The sequence below is a fragment of the Polypterus senegalus genome, chromosome 2 (assembly GCF_016835505.1).
Source record: "Polypterus senegalus isolate Bchr_013 chromosome 2, ASM1683550v1, whole genome shotgun sequence".
NCBI lineage: Eukaryota > Metazoa > Chordata > Cladistia > Polypteriformes > Polypteridae > Polypterus > Polypterus senegalus.
The window spans coordinates 96,162,808-96,180,299 of record NC_053155.1 but is presented as its reverse complement, the minus strand read 5'-3'; the positions used below and the strand labels follow the sequence as shown (position 1 = coordinate 96,180,299).

The 17,492-nt window shown below is 36.4% G+C and overlaps 1 protein-coding gene across 7 annotated transcripts in view; it reads right to left on the bottom strand.

Moving 5' to 3' along the window:
- Positions 1-5,554, bottom strand: part of LOC120523159 (glutamate receptor 4) — a 488,284-nt gene extending 482,730 nt beyond the window's left edge. For 6 of the 7 annotated variants that reach the window (XM_039744179.1, XM_039744180.1, XM_039744182.1 and 3 more), the window contains exons 1-2: positions 5,215-5,554; positions 3,842-4,000 (exon numbers count right to left, since the gene is read on the bottom strand). In XM_039744179.1, the coding sequence (XP_039600113.1) occupies positions 3,842-4,000; positions 5,215-5,302 (247 nt within the window). In that variant the 5' untranslated portion in view covers positions 5,303-5,554. The remainder of the gene's footprint in view (positions 1-3,841; positions 4,001-5,214) is intronic. The other variant, XM_039744181.1, reaches the window with a different exon arrangement.
- Between the last annotated feature and the right edge of the window lie 11,938 nt (positions 5,555-17,492).

Here is a 17,492-nt window from a genome sequence, read left to right as displayed (position 1 = left end):
AAACATTTTATTTGATTTTGACTGAAAGCTTTCTTAGAGGTATACTGATCACATAGCTGTTAACAACTGTTTCTGACATTACAGCTGAGCAATATTCAGCAACTTCTGTAGCATCGAACTAGTAGATATTCTGATTGCATAGTTTTGTCCTGCTACTTGAGATATTCATTTTCTGCCAGGTTGGCTATTGTATTATTATGAGAATTATCTTGTCCCACTGAACACACAAGCTGTACAAGTGCTGTAATGTAAAACACATAAAGCTGACATGTACACTCTACTTTTCATTATGCATAGGATTATAGACTGAAAAATAATATAACAATGCACCCCAAATTTCTCAGATCAGCCACAACTCTTATCCTCTACAACAGTCTGCTAAAAGTATCCTTAAATCGTGATAAGAAATGGGCATGTGGAGAGTGTGAAGAAATGTGTGCTCTTTTTAGAAAGATTAACAAACACCGATTTTAGCTAGCAAACCATCTTGAACCTTTGTAATCCCTTGGGAGAGGTATCAGCTGCACTGAACAAAGCAAACGGCTGAACAGAGATATGTAACCAGCAGAGAATCTCCATTTCTGAGACTGAAAATACTTTATGTTCATGACTTTAAAAGAGGACTATTGAATTTAATCTACTATGTACAGTGTTAACATGTCTACCGTTATATCTTTTGTAATCTTCTTGGCTGTTAATTATGTCACTGGAAAAATAAAAAGTGGTGGAAGTGTTTGCTTATGTTGCAGATGATACAAAATGACCTGATCTCAGCAGCAAGCACGCATACTGTATGTGTGTACATGGTGACATGAAATACCATGCAGTTTCAAATTTGTTTACCCTTTATTTTCATTCATAATTTTAAAATCGGCAAATCAAATTGTTTAACAGATATAATGATTTTCATTCCTACAATATCATCTCTTAATTTCAGGAATGAACAGAATCTCACTTGGTTATTCTGCAGTACATCATAGCATTGAGTGTAACCTCTGCAGCAGAAGGAATCTGGCAATGAGGCTCACTGGTCACGTCGTACATGTTTAAGGTTGACCTCCCATGAATATTCATTTTGGACTAGTGGCTTCTGAATCTATGTAAGCGGCTCGTGTGCTGTATGTAAATGAATTAAGTAAAACAATCCCCGCCTGCCAAGTAAAACTGATTTATGTAAGAATGCTTTAGTTTCCCCCTCGTTTAATGTTATACTATAAATGTTGTCTTTTTCCTCCTTTATTTTAGTCATCTTTTAATTAGGCTGGAAATCTGCACACATCTGTGACTTGGAAGCTCATGTCAGCATAGCAGATTCAATCACATGGAAGTGGGTGTCCTCTAGCCATCAGACAATTGATTTGTGAGGGTGTGTGTGTGTGTATATGTGTGTGTATGTGCTCAATTGTGTGTCTGCATGCGCGTGTGTGGAATCCACTCCAATTTTGCTTAAGGGGGGGTGCAATATGTTCATTCATTTGTCACTCAGTTTGCTAGAGCCTCATTAGGGAATACTGCAGTTTTTTTCCATCACACTACCATCCGAAACATTTTAAAGAAACAAATATCAGCCTAGATATCCATTTTTTCATTATACTGGCAATATAAAAAACACAGTGCAAGTCAACATTATTGAAAAATGACGGCAATGTTGATTCATTTGCATTCCAAATTCTCTACATTGCTCTTTTTAAGCAGTGGCTGACGGTTAAAAAGAGAGAGCATAAGACGGAAATGTTTCTCATTATTTAATTTGACTTTATAACAAACTCATTATTCACCTATAATATAATCATTAATCAAAGACAAATAACAGCTGTGCCTAAGCTGTATTAGCCGACCATCAATACAGTAATGTAAGACCCGTGGCTACATTTTACAGCACATTCCCAATACTTCCACTATTTGACTAGATAAAGGCTAAACAAAACATCGACTGGGTTATGTTAGGGATAGATAGATAGATAGATAGATAGATAGATAGATAGATAGATAGATAGATAGATAGATAGATAGATAGATAGATAGATAGATAGATAGATAGATAGATAGATTCTGTACAATTGGAAAGTTTTCATGAGAAATCAGATTTTTTTCATTATTTAGTTACAAATTGCACAAGAAAAGAGAGCTGATGTAAAACAACCAAAGCATAAATGAAACTGAAAAGTGCTACTCAAAAAAAAAATGTTTCACAAATTTGCCACAACAGTTGTTCCTCTACTTTTCTGGGTTTTTTTTGGTATAATTAGCAATATATAGTATAGTGTAACTCAAGAATTGCTCGCATAAGTTAACAAAATTGTTTTTGCTTTGCAGAATCAATGAATATCTTAACAATTAAAAAAAATTTGCCACCAGAGAGTAGAGTTTTATTATAAAAGTTCTTATTGACTAGCATCATCAGAGCACCAAAGCTATTAGTCAGATCATCATCTTCAGCAAATATAATGACACGCCAAAAAAAATAATAATAATTTTAAATAGTTTAATTCAGAAGGAAGGTACCACTATACATACAATAAGGATAACAGCACAAATGTTTTCAGTAACAAGTAGGCCTGGCTGTGTAATGCATATCAAATGTATCAACATGTTTGGCTGCGTAAGGAGAAGGCGTGGACAGTGGACAGATGTAATGGCAGAGATGTGAACTGATGAGGACCTGAAGGTTCACAAGTAAATATGATAAACACACAGCTTAATATATATTAAGGTATTGAAATCAAGCACAAGTTACTGGTAGTGTACTAAAATTGCGTTTCAGTGATTACACAACAGATGTATTGCCAGAAAAATATATAAAATTGACATAATACAGGAATTTGGCAAACAAGAGTAGTTTTTCTGTCCATCAAACCAAAGCTATCCTTCATCTCATACCAATACTTTTAAACTTATCATGATTATTTGCAATATTTGACTTCACGTATATCCTGTGATGGACTGCTGCTTGGCCCAGGTGTTGCTCCTGCCTTGTGACTGTTGGGACAGGCTCCAGCTACAGTGTGCCCCTTCCCTGGATAGGCAGGTTAGGAAAATGGATAGATTGATAGATAACACATTAATATTACAGTTGAGCGTGGCTAGTGCATTGAAAAGTAATTTCTACTGTTTCATGTATCATGTTCTCTGCTTAGGCCAAGGTTTTGAGAGGATTTAAAATTGTGAAAAGGTGTTAGACTAACTTATTGCATAACATCCAGTACAGGAAAATAAGAGAACAGTCTGATAAGTGTATTTTTAAAGCTCAAATAGGTAGCAAGAAGTCTTAAAATTGTTTTGCAAAAGTAACATGAGAAACAGAAGTAAATATACAGGATATATATGTGGTGTTACCACATTATTTTAAGCATATGCCTGGCTTTGAGGCTTTCATTTAGGCAAACTTATTAGCCACCTTCATTAATGCCTATGCTTTTCTTTTACCAAATTAATTTCTTCTCTGCTAAAAACTAAAAGGAAAACAGCTTGAAAAGAGTATTTGAATAAGTACTGTATGCGAAATAAACGCCACCACTTGACAGAACTGCCTGCCAAAAAAGTTTCTTCATCACAGACATGAAGCAGGGCAGCCCAGAGCAGATCCAGCACACTGACTCTTATGGATGTCGGGACTCGTGTCAGATACTGTTACAACTTAGGACGAAAGCAGTCAAGCGTGGTCTGTAGCAGATCTGGGCAGACTGGTACAGCTCAATTCGGGATGCCTTGCAGCTACTGGACGTCTTTGAAAACTAAGATCCACACACTAAGTGTACACGTTCCTGTCTTATTTATTTATTTCAGCTTTTCGCAGCAGCAGCTCATTGCATATATATGAAAAAAGCCCAGCTTTACTTACAGGCATTTGTTACAGCAAAACTGTTGGCTGTCTCGATGTTATCCACATGAGGGACTAAATTAAAAGGCGCTTCCGTTGCGTTAGGGCTGGTGTTGTGTAGAAAAATCGCTAGACGAAATGCCGTATATTCCTGATCTGTGTTTCTGATGAAGAGACCTCCTGAGGATAAAACGGAAACATCACATCCAATTTAATTTTCGATAGCTTTGTTTTATTATTATTATTACTATTATTATTATTAAATACAATTATAACACTTAAAACAGAAACGAAGACATTTGGGAGGGGGATGGTGGCGGAGAAGGAGGGAGACCCCCGCAGTGCTACTTTGATACAAATTGCACCGAATGTAACCAAACTAACCGCATCGCTACGATGTTGCAGCAGCAGCAAGGCACACGCAATTCACTTTTGCTGAAGGAAGAGAGCTATTGGCAGTTCACCTTTCGCTTTTGCATGCACGCCGGCAGTGAATAATTTTATTGCTAAACATTTGGGATTTATGCTGCATAGGTTGATAAAAATGAATCATACAATTTCTAGTCTAGAACTGATATCGCCGAAAAGCTTCTAAAGTACATTTTCACATCGCATTTTTAAGAACAGCATGGATATAAGCTTATGTGTACGTGAAGGTATAATATACCGAATTTAAATATACAAATCAAATGACAACTTTCTCTTTTCACTTGTTCAACGTTAACCTGGCACTAGCCTCTTATTATAAGACGTACAGTACATGGTACTCCAGTCTGATGCAGTAGTGGAATAAATTAAATCACCTCCATTGAATGGGGGGTGGGCGGGGGCAAAATAGTACCAATAAATAAAGAAGACATTAAACTGACGTTAGTAAACAAAAAAGAAGAAGTAAGCCTCTGTCCTCAAAAAACGGGGTGCCCTATGCCTAATGTGCAACTTTTAAAGATGCACACAAATAAACCGCGGTCACTGTAACGCTGGGGTCTGAGGTTGTGTGATTGGTGCAGTGCTGCTTTGACACCGTCAAGAACAAAATAACACGCCGAGAGGAGCGCTGATGCATGGGACACCGTTTTAACAAGTAAGAAGCAATAGTCATCCCCATAATAAAACAGTTCAAGGAAAATACATGCACTATCGGGGGATTTATAAAAGGTGCATTACAAAACAAATAACTTTTCAGTTTCCACACATAACATTTATTTTACTGCGATTTATTTGTTTGCCTTGATATTTTCTATCATACATTGCGCGCTAGTGCGATCCCAAGAAAAGACACGCTTGATGTGAATTCGCATCAAAGTAGCCTGCCCGTACACCGCGTCTCGCTCCTGTCCTATCCTAAGATTTATTTTTTTTTTTTTTCTGTTAGCTTTTTTATTTCTACTTACCAATTTGTACGCTGCTAGGGAACGCTCCCATTGCTACTCCCCAAAAGACAGAAAATAGCAAGACAATCTGCCTGCAAATAATCCTCATCTTGTTTTGTTAAAAACTGTTGAGAGACATTGAGGAGGATGGCAAGAGGAAAAATGAGAGAAAAATAAAGCGAGTTTCAGCAATCCATCCTGTTTTATTCCCGGTGGTTATTTATTTTTATTTATTTTTCCCGCAGCGTCCACAGCCCTGGGAGAGGCTCTGTCCAGCAGTCAATGTTGCACATGCAAGATGGGGGAGACTCGTTGGTTAGTGGGGAGCGTCTAGTGGCTGCTAGAGGGATGAGACATGCGCTTTCTCTCGTCCCCTCTCACTCTCCCTCTCGCTTGTTCTCTCTCTCTCTCTCTCTCTCTCACTACCTCCCTCCCTCCCTCCCTGACTATACCACTTTCTCTATCCCCATTCAGTCCTTTCGACCACAAATGATCGCCAGTTTATTAAGCAGGGAAGGATCTTACTCTGTCTCTCTCTTTCACTTTCTCTCTTTTGCACACATATGAGCGTGCGCTCACTTGCTCCATTCATTTAGTTTATTGGCAGTGGATCTTTTCGATGTGATGCTAATCCATTTCACTTTACAATGCAATTAATAAAGGACATGACCGTCTTGAACAATCTGTGCTTTTTCCAGCAATTTTTCATAAACGTTATTTTTTCTTTATGATTGATTCTAAAATTCAACCGATTGCCCTTTTATCCTTGGTTTTAAGTTCAGGACTTGCTTTTTACGTCGAACAGAGTTGCACAAAAAAAGTAAAGAGTGAAGACTTTCAAATTGTAATAAACGCCAACTGCAGCCTATGCCGATTTTTAATGGACATGTAAAACGAGAGATCAGATAAATGGTACGGTGTTATGCTTTCCATGTGTTATAAATGTGTTTAGGAAGTTTTTTTTTAAATCAAATACATATAATACAAATATAAACAATAATTGCAACAAAATGATTTGGTATAGGCATTCACCACTGTTTTCACTTGCTTTTGTTCCTCCAGTCATTTATCTGTTTCTGATTTTATATTTTATATAAATTTGTCAATAATCTACTTATTTTAATATGATTTGATATTTTTTTTTCTTTAGTTGTGGTGGCGGGCTCTGTGGGCATGAGAGCTGACAAGCAAAGATGGCTCATTGGGAAGTACAGAGCCTCGACTGCAGCAACAAGGAATAAGGAACACTTGTGTTTTGAAACAGAAGAGAGACTTGTCATTCTAATGTCTCATGTTTTATACTACAACAGAATGTCTAAAAGAAAAAAACAATGGGTGAGACTCCATCTGGACTCTCCAAGCCTGGTAAACTGCTAACCTTTTATATAGTGCTGGCTCCATCAGGTAGCACGTTATTGGCTGTCTTAAAAAGCGGTGTGCACAATGGTGAAATGGGAAGCGATTTTAAGTTACTTAAATTGACATGGCCTTGCAACAGGATAAGCGATTGTGGTCGCCAAATCTGATATACCCGACAGCAAGTAATGTGACATCGGTTGTGCCAGAGTTTCATCCGGTTACATTTGACAAAGGTCATTTTTAAATTGCAACAAAACTGAACTCCTGCAAATTGGGACTAAAATGCAACTTAATAAAATGAGCTCTTTCCCAGTTCATCTTGGTGGAGACCTGGATCTACTGCAAAGAATCCTGGTGTCATATTTGATTCCTCCCTCTCTTATTCCTTCCGCATAAATCACATTAAGAAACTTTCTTACGTTCACCTCTGTAACATATCCCGTGTTTGCTCCTTCCTCTCCTTTGCTAATGCTGAGAAACTTGTCCATGCTTTTATCACAACCCGCATCGATTATTGTACAGTAACTTGCTGCTGGCAGGTGTCTCTTCTAATCTTATATCACAGCTCCAGCTTATTCAAAACTCAGCTGCAAGAGTCCTTACTCGAACCAGCAGCAGCGAGCACATCACACCCATCCTGCTCCGTCTTCACTGGCTCCCTGTGTCTTACAGAATCGAAAATAAAATCCTACTAATAACCTACAAATCCTTAAATAACCTCGCACCAAACTACATCAGTGACCTTCTCCATCAATATGTGCCTGCCTGCTCACTAAGGTCCTCTGATTCTGGCAATCTTGTTGTGCCCCACACTAATCTACACTCCATGGGTGACAACAGGGCCTTCAGCTGTATAGCGCCCAGACTTTGGAATGACCTACCGAAATTAATTAGATCAGCTAACTCCATGAATTCTTTTAAAAAACAACTCAAAACTCATCTGTTCAGGAAGGCTTTTAGCTCTGCTTGACTTTATTACCCTTCTCTCAGTTTACCTCTCTGTCAAGATGCTCATGTAACCTGTGTGTGTGTGCTAGACCATCAATTATGTTGTCTGTTAGGCTTTTTTTTCTTTTTTTCTCTGAATTCGCTGTCGTAATCTTCTTTATCTATTTATTTGGTTTGTACAATGTAATATACTGTATACCCTGCCGTTCTTTCTTATATTCTGTAAGTGCCTTGAGCATGGGAAAGGCGTTACATAAATAAAATGTATTATTATTATTGCATACAATACCTGGCTGACACCTTTATACAAGAAGACTTAACACATTTATGTATAGACAGAGTTTATGGGGTGGTCCAGGGGTACCTGCCAGCAACAAATGCATTATATTACTAAAATAGATCTCCTATAAAGGGTTGTTTTTTACCTCAAAAGCTTATTTTTTAATACTACAGCTAATGGAAATATATTAATAATCAACGAATATGATAATTGAATCCATCCTGCCTAAGCAACTCTCAATAACAACTCACAGATTGTTAAAACAGAAAAACATTCTGTATTACATAAACTTCGGATTAGTTTACTGTTTTAAATGTAGTTTGAACAACGTCACTTCAACTTTTATATTTGGTATTCAGTATTTTCCTCTTTTATAAAAAGTAAAAAAGCTTCTGCTGGCAAAACAGATTGTCAAGCAGCTTTTAAATGACTGCAAACTCACGCGTGTATTTATGTGTCCACGTTTTATGCCCGATTGTGCCGCCTGTGTAAGAAACAGTGCAGCAGTTTGAGCAAACCTCAATAACACATAGCATATGTTAACACTGACAAAATATTTAACAAACAACATTGCCTCTTTGATGAAGTAAACAAAAAATTAAAATTGCTTCAACTTTTCAACAGTCCATCCATTTTCTAAACTCACTTATTCAGAAGGGAAGGGAAGCAGGAAAGCACATTAGGGGCAAGGCAGGAACAACACCTGGACAGGACGATAGCCCATCACAGGGTAAACAGACACTCTTACACACACGCGCACACACACACACAAGAACACATTGGGGCCAACCCACCTAACCTGCATGTCTTTGAAAACAGCCGGTCCCAGAACACCAGAACGCTATGTATATATTTTTCTAATTTGTTTAAAAAATAAGAACTTGTTTATTTTTCCACAAATACTTTAAGTAGACAGAACAAGTTTTCTACCATGTTGATATTGTTTAAGAGACTTGTGTACTTTTTTCAGAATTTTAAAGATTTTAAACATGTTATTAAAAGTGAGATTTAGCTTATTTTTTAACTGTATATGACCAACAATTTATGCCATGTGACATGAGATATGATATAAATGTATAGCATTAAGGTTGTGGATCTAAAAAAATGCAACTATTTTTATCATTGGTATGAACCCCCACCCCAACCCATGCCTAAATACCAAAAACATGTATTTGAGACACAGTTCAAGTTTTAAATACTGGACATATTTTCACACTTCCTGAGGTTGAGAAAGCCAGTCAAAATTGAGAACTGAATGAGCCAGCTTAGGATTTATAGTTCAATGTCTTAGAGACCAACAAACTTCAGTGTCTGGATGAAATTGGGAACACTAACTATTCACACTCGCCATGCCAAATTAAAAATACGTGTGAAGAGAAAGAGAGCAGGCTTGATCTATACCTAATCTATCATCTCAATCTTTATAATTATAACTATCAACGTAATAATAAGCTGCATGGCAACAACTCTTGGGGGAATAGGAAATTAAGACCTAAACTATTTCACTTCCAGTTAAGACTATAAAATGACATCAAAAACTCAGAATCAGTGTCTCCATGATGGGACAGTTAACTTCGTAAGCTGGAATGTTAAAGGCCTGAATCACGAATTAAAGAGAAAGAAAGTACTTTCTCACCTAACAGGTCTAAATGCTAAAATAGTATTTTTACAGGAAACCCACTTACTAAGTAAGGATCAGTTCCGGCTGCAAAAGACTGGACTGGCCAATGTTCCATTCTAGTTTTACAAAGAAAACTAGAGGGGTGGGAATTCTCATACATAGAACAGTACCATTTGTAGCATCAGATGTAGTATTGGATCCTGAAGGGAGATATGTGATGGTCATGGGAGACTTATCTAACTGTAAAATGATTTTGATAAATGTTTATGCACCTAATGTTGATGATAAGGAATTTATACAAAATTTATTTGCATCCATTCCCAATCTGAACACTCATAAACTTATAATGGCAGGGGACTTTAATTGTGTTTTAAATCCACTTTTAGATAAGACTTCCTCCACAGGGGAACGCAACTAACACCGCAAAGATAATTACAAAGTTTATAACTGATCACAACTTATCAGATCCCTGGAGGTTTTTAAACCCAAATTCAAGAACATATTCTTTCTACTCACCAGTACATCATTGCTACTCAAGGATTGATTACTTCTTTATAGATAATAACTTCTTGCCTAAGATTAAATCTTGTAAATACGATGCTATTGTTATTTCAGACCATGCTCCAATGATCTTGGAGCTGAAATTACTAAGCCCCATACACTCACCCCACAGATGGCGCTTCAATCCGCTTCTATTAGCTGACGAGAATTGTACTGAATTTATATCCAAACAAATTGAATTCTTTCTAGAGACAAATACATCCCCTGAGATCTCTGCAGGAATACTCTGGGAAACTCTTAAGGCCTTCTTAAGAGGACAGATTATCTCATATCTTTCCCACAGAAATAAATCCAGAGCGAAGAAAGTAGCAGAGATAAAAAGCGAAATTACTAAAATAGATGAAGAACATGCCAGACTACCAAGCGAGACTCTACATAAGAGGAGGCAGGCTCTACATTCAGAATTAAACCTCTTGACAACTAAAGAAACTGAACAACTAATTTACAAATCCAGACATCATTATTATGAACATGGAGAGAAAGCTAATAAGCTTTTAGCAACAAATTCACAAGCAAGATGTACGCAACGCAATCTCGTAATTACTAACACTAACGGAGATAAAATCATCGAACACAAAAATATAATGTACACTTTTAGAGACTACTATAAATCCCTATATACTACTGAGTTTAAAGAAGACAATATACAATCTAATGCATTTCTGGATAAATTACAGATACCACAAATTGACGCTTTTAGTGTGGAGGAACTCGATAAACCTCTGTCATTATCAGAATTACTGGATGCTATAAAGTCACTCCAAGGTGGAAAAGCAGCAGGCCCTGACGGCTACCCTGCAGAGTTTTACAAGAAATTCTCCGCTCAGCTAGCTCCCTCCTATTAGCAACATTTACAGAAGCCAGAGATAACCAATCTCTTCCACAAACCTTTCGCCAAGCACTAATCACTGTCTTTCCAAAACAAAATAAGGACTTATTACAATGTGCATCATACAGACCAATTTCACTTCTGAATAACGACGTTAAAATACTCTCTAAAATCATAGCTAGAAGGATGGAGAAAGTGCTCCCTCAGTAATATCACAAGACCAAACTGGATTTATTAGGGGCCGACACTTATCTTCAAATCTTCGACGCCTGTTTAATGTAATATACTCACCAACTAAATCAAACACCCCAGAAATATTATTATCATTGGATGCAGAAAAGCATTCGACATGATTGAATGGAAATACCTTTTACTATTTTGGAGAAGTTTGGGTTTGGCCCAACATTTGTGCATGGATTAAATTACTGTATACTAACCCAGAAGCTTCAGTTTGCATCAATAACATTTGCTCAGACTACTTTAAACTAGAACGTGGCACAAGACAAGGATGCCCTTTGTCACCACTGCTGTTTGCAATTGCCATTGAACCACTGGCAATACATTGTCGAAATACTGATCAGATAAAGGGGATTAGCAGAGAAGGACTGGAACAGAAAATCTCATTATATGCAGATGACATGGTACTGTATATATCGGACCCAGAAAATTCTGTGCCTGCAGTCTTAGCAGCACTCACAGAATTTCAAAAGCTCTCTGGTCTCAGAATTAATCTGAATAAAAGTGTACTCTTTCCGTGAATTCTCAAGCATATAATATTAGATTAGACACCCTTCCTTTTATCATTGCAGAACAGTTTAAATACCTGGGTAAACATCACAAGTAAACATAAAGCTCTTATCAACAAAATTTCGTGTCTGCATGGAAAAAATTAAACAAGACTTGCATAGATGGTCAACCCTTCATCTCACACTAGCTGGAAGAATTAACACTGTTAAGATGAATATTCTTCCTAAGCTCCTTTTTATTTCAAAACATACCAATATACATTAATAAATCGTTCTTTAAGCAATTAGATTCAACAATAACCTCATTTATTTGGAATTCTAAACATCCACGCATCAAAAGAGCGACCCTACAAAGACAAAAGGCAGAAGGCGGCATGGCTCTACCTAACTTCCAGTTTTATTACTGGGCGCAAATATACAGTCGATAAGAACCTGGACACAAATAGAAGAACATACACAGGCATGGACCGCAATAGAAGTAAAATCCTGCAGTACTTCTTTGTATTCCTTGCTCTGTGCTCCAATAAACACACGCTATCGGCAATACACTAATAACCCAATTGTGCTCCACTCACTTAGAATCTGGAACCAATGTAGAAAGCATTTTAAGACGGAGAAGCTTTTTCTGTGGCACCCTGCAAAGAACCACCTCTTTCAACCTCACAAACATATGCAGTTTTTAATATCTGGAAAAATTTGGAATTAACTTGCTTAGAGATCTTTATATAGACAACGCCTTTGCATCCTATGAACAATTACATTCCAAATTTAACATTCCAGCTACAAATTTCTTTCACTATCTTCAAATCAGGAACTTTGTTAAACAGAACCTTCCAGATTTTCCTCATCTTGCACCCTCATCCACGCTGGAAAAATATTGCTCAATTTCAAGGAGTTAGACTCCATCTCTACAATATATAAAATCCTTTTACAATCCCTTCCTTTCAAAGATCCAAGAGGACACTGGGAAAATGACCTCTCAATTAATATATCAGAAAAGGAGTGGAAAGTAGCAATGCAGAGAATTCACTCAAGCTCCATATGCAAAGCATACAATTATACAACTCAAAATTATATATCGAGCACATCTGTCTCGACTAAAACTCTCCAAAATGTTTCCAGGGCATGATCCAACCTGCGAACGTTGCAACCAAGCCCCAGCCTCACTGGGTCACATGTTCTGGGCCTGCACCAAATTAACATTATTCTGGACAAAAATTTTAATTACCTTTCAGACAGTCTTGGACTCACAATCCTAACCCATTAACAGCTGTGTTTGGGGTTCTTCCAGAGGGGCTTAAAGTGGAGAAAGACAAACAAATTGTGATTGCATTCACTACACTGTTGGCACGCAGACTTATTCTGATAAACTGGAAGAACCCAAACTCTCCTCTTTTAAGTCAGTGGGAAACTGATGTGTTATACTATTTAAAATTGGAAAAATCAAATACTCAGTTAGAGGATCTGTACAGACTTTTTTCAAAACATGGCAGGATCTAATCAGTAATATTTTAAAATAAGTTTATAAAGCACAGAGAATTTGTTGATTTAGGTATTTTTACAAGCCTTAAATTTTACACGTTTGGCTTGCTCTCTCTCTCAAGGGTGGGGATCGATCTGTTCTTAGCATAATTCTTTTTTGTAAAACTTGATTGCTATGTATTGATTGTAATAAAATTAATAAATAAAAATTAAAAAAAAAATACGTGTCTTTGGGTTGTGTGCAGAAACCAAAATCCCCTTACTAAACACATACACAGAATATGCAAAATCCACAGTGACAAACCAAACCAACATCCCTGAAGAGGTGAAAACTAAGGCATGAAGTGGGTTGATCCACACCAATATGTTCTACCGGGTTCATGTAATTTTTTCACCATGGCATACTACCAGCAAATGTTTGTGTACATGCAACTCCCACCATGGCCTTCAAAGGGACCTAACCCCCCTGCTTCACATCTAATGTCTCCACTAGAAGGTGTATATATCATTGCACTAGAAACTCCAAGGGGGACCCACACACCTGCTTGTATAAGAAATCATGTAAAACAAATGAAATCGCACATCAGGAGGAGGACCAAGAGGCTGGCTAAAAGATCACTGGTTGCTTTTTTTTTCACATCAGGAACTGGGCAAAACAGCATAGAAACATACGTTTGACAAACAAGAGGAAACCATTCAGTCAATCAGGCTTGTTTGTTTAGGTAATAGCTAAGTTCTTCCAATACCTCTTCCAGATACTTTGTAGTGTTCTTATCATTACGTTTACCACCAGAAAAATGAGCCAAAAGCAATTCATTTCTTTTAACTACAAAAAGTGTTACTATGTATAACAGAAACATGTACATAACAAAATGTCAACATAAGTAAGAAATGCATGTCTAGTGTCCACTGCTGTATCAGTATATATTTAGTATTCATGCTTCGTATGATATGTTTTGAAACGGTCACCAACACACATAGGCACTGTTCAAGCACATTTCGAAAGATTTTTTTGCAATACTTTTACTATTGCTTCTGCATGTCATGGTAGAATGTTAGTGCCTGACCCACACGACTTTACGCACCCCTTGTGTTACTGTGGGCTACCACAGTGCAAGGTTTAGTCACTTCCACATTTCCCCTGACATGAAAATTCTTGCTGCATTATGGGCAGTGCTTAGGAGGCTGACATCTTTCTTCTTCCTCCACTTGGCTGCAATAATTTTGCCCTTTTGGCTTGCTGTCTTGGTATCATGTCTGGGATTACCGTACATCATAATTATTTGACTGTTTTTTAATTTTTGAGCACTGTAATCTGTCCAGTTTTACTTTTCTAACGATGTCCTTATTTGTATATTTTGGGAAATCTTCAGTCTTTTCGTTTTATTAGTTTTTGGATTATATTTACAGCTATTTTGATACCAGATCAGAATTTCCATGAAGTGATAATTAAGTGAGTTATTACATTCCTATTATGTATTTTGTGGATAATTCCTCATCCCCATAAAGTCAGCTTTCCACAAATTATAATTCTTTTTCTGTTTCAAAAACAATTTCAAAATTTGTAATCACTGTTGCTTAAAGTATTAATAACTTCTGTTTTAATTTATCTGTCTTTGTTGTTCAAAAAAATTAAATCTGCACAGGAGTCACCACATGTTAGGCTTAAAACGAATTGGGTAAGAAAATAGTAATTTGCTATCACCACCATTTTAGTTTGCTCTTTCCAATAATGGTTTCTCAATCAATGTTTGAAATGTTCAAATCCCATGATCACTACATTGTTTTTATTGCACAGATGCCTTATTAGATTAACTAATATGCTATGGATGGGACTACGTAGCACACACTCCAGTCATGAAATTGCTGGACTTCTTTCTTACAAACTCAACTCACAGCAATTCTGACATGCAAACAAACTACTGGTAACATAGTGCTTAACACTAAGCCATGTAATATTTATTTATTCTGGGTATCTGGATCAAACGATCTAATGAGCATGAGGCGTAAGGCTGACGCCAGCCCTACATGGTGTGTCAGTCCATCACAGAAAACACACCACACATACACACAACTCACTTATACCGGACCAATAAACACAACATGTATGTTTTTGAAATGTATGAGAAAAAAGTTCACTATACTCTGTGCAAATAACCATAACCTTGAACTTGAATATCGGTATCAGCACTAACAACAACATTTATTTCTATAACAAAATTTTCATATACAGGATATAGCTCAAAGTGCTTTACAAAATGTCAAAAAAATGCTGTAGTTACACGAAAATAAAAACAAATTAAATTAGTTTAAAATAATCGATCCATCCACATATATATATATATATATATATATAAATATGTATATATATATATATATATATATATATATATATATATATATAATGTATATATGCAAAGTTGAATAACTCACTCATTCACTCACTCACTTATCAACAAAAACACTATTTCCCATTTAGCTAAAAAACTGAAATTTGGTAGGATGGCGCATTTGGAGCAGTAGGCATCGACTAAGAAAGGACACTTCAATATATAAATATTTAGGGGGAAAATTAGAACTACAACAGAAAACCTGAAAAACCCAAAATCTCAAAAATACTAAACATAAAAATTTGATGATGTTGTATAAAAAACAAAAATATTTTTTATTTTTGATATTTGTAATAATGTTGTGGTGAGTGGGACATTCTAACACCCCACGTCCCCTTTTCACAACAGTGCTGACTGTGATTTCTCAGAGAAATGGGCGTGATGGTTTATTCAAATGAAGGCCTTTTACAGTAGCAAAGTGAGAGGAGGAAAGTTTGTTGAAGCTCTAAGAAGACACGTTTAGCAGGAGTTATAAAGCTCAAGTACTTAACAAGTACTGTCGATGTGAGCATAGTCAATGTCATGCAACTGATCCAGTAAGAAAGATATTTTACATATATTACCCTGCCCCACTTCATTTTCTTAACAACTTTGTGGCAAATGCTGACGTGGAGACTACAATTCCCGTCAGCCAGAGCACAGCTCCATAATATTTCATCAGCACTCAGAAAGTTTAAGTAAGAGAATTGGCAAAACTGGCATATCATCAAAGGTAGCAATTGCTTCATTTCTTTTTCTCAACCACTCAACCACATCTTTTTATCTCATCTAGGGCTGTCTTTAGACATTTTGTATTTATTAAAGGCACTTTTTACCAGTTTATATTAATTTGGAGTATTATCTGACAAATATGTTGCCAAAAGTAGTGTGTACAGTGTTGCCAATCTTTTCTTTCTTTGTATACCCAATGCCCCCAAAAATTAAAAACTTTCAAATCCCAATAAATTTCTGTTTTTAGTAAGCTTTGCTATTGCAAACTCATGCAAAACACTTTCAAATGAAAACTCAGCTGTTTTGCTTATCTTCACCTACTGTGATGTTATATTTGACAATTTCCCCAAATTTCAGGCAGCTGGACAGTGGGTGAGTGATACACTTGCCCAAGTGTACATTTCAGTTCACTGTGTCTACTAATACTGTTATTCACCTGCGTATCATCATTACACTTGCAATCCACTTTTTTTTTAAAAAGGAAAATAAATAGAAGATAGAAAACAAAAACAAACAAAAAAAAAACAAAACAAACACACCACAAATTAACCGATGGAGCCAAACCACAATTGGACAGCTTGTAGCTTAATTTTTTTAAGCTGATGGAGATGCTTTTTGGTTAAAATGTGATAAGAACAACACAGGATGATGCTTTTAAGTAAGTAGACATTTCTTCAAAACCACTTTATAATGAGGTTGTACTAATTTTAGGGTTGATGCTAATGAAGAGTTGAGATTTTTAGCACTTTTCAGCTTTGAATAAATTAACATTAAATCGCCTTTGTAACATCACTAAACACCACTATTGATAATGTCCTTAAATACAGAGTTCTGATGCAATCTTTTTCACACCAACACCCCCAAGGTCTGTGTGTACCAGCATGTTCAACAGTAAGCAGCAACAGTCAACTAATAAAATTGTCTCTGGATTAAAAAAAAATAAAATATTGTATATAAAAAATTAGTGACATAGTACTTCTGATACGTCCAATTAATCGATGGCATTATAACTGAGGCCCATTGAATTTCCCAAGCAATGCTGGATAACATAGCTAGTAATAAATAAGTAGCAAAGATAAATCAATATGGGCTTATATAACATAGATATATAATAGATATATATAATATAATAGATACATAATTATATATCTAATTATATCTAATCTACTAATTATAATTAGTAGAAAAGTCCTTATTTATGATAAGCCACCCTTTGCTCTGATTACTGCTTTGCACACTCTTGGCATTCTCTCGATGAGCTTCAACAGGTAGTCACCTGAAATGGTTTTCCAACAGTCTTGAAGGAGTTCCCAGGGGTGTTTAGCACTTGTTGGCCCCTTTGCCTTCACTCTGCTATTTTGAAGAAACTAGA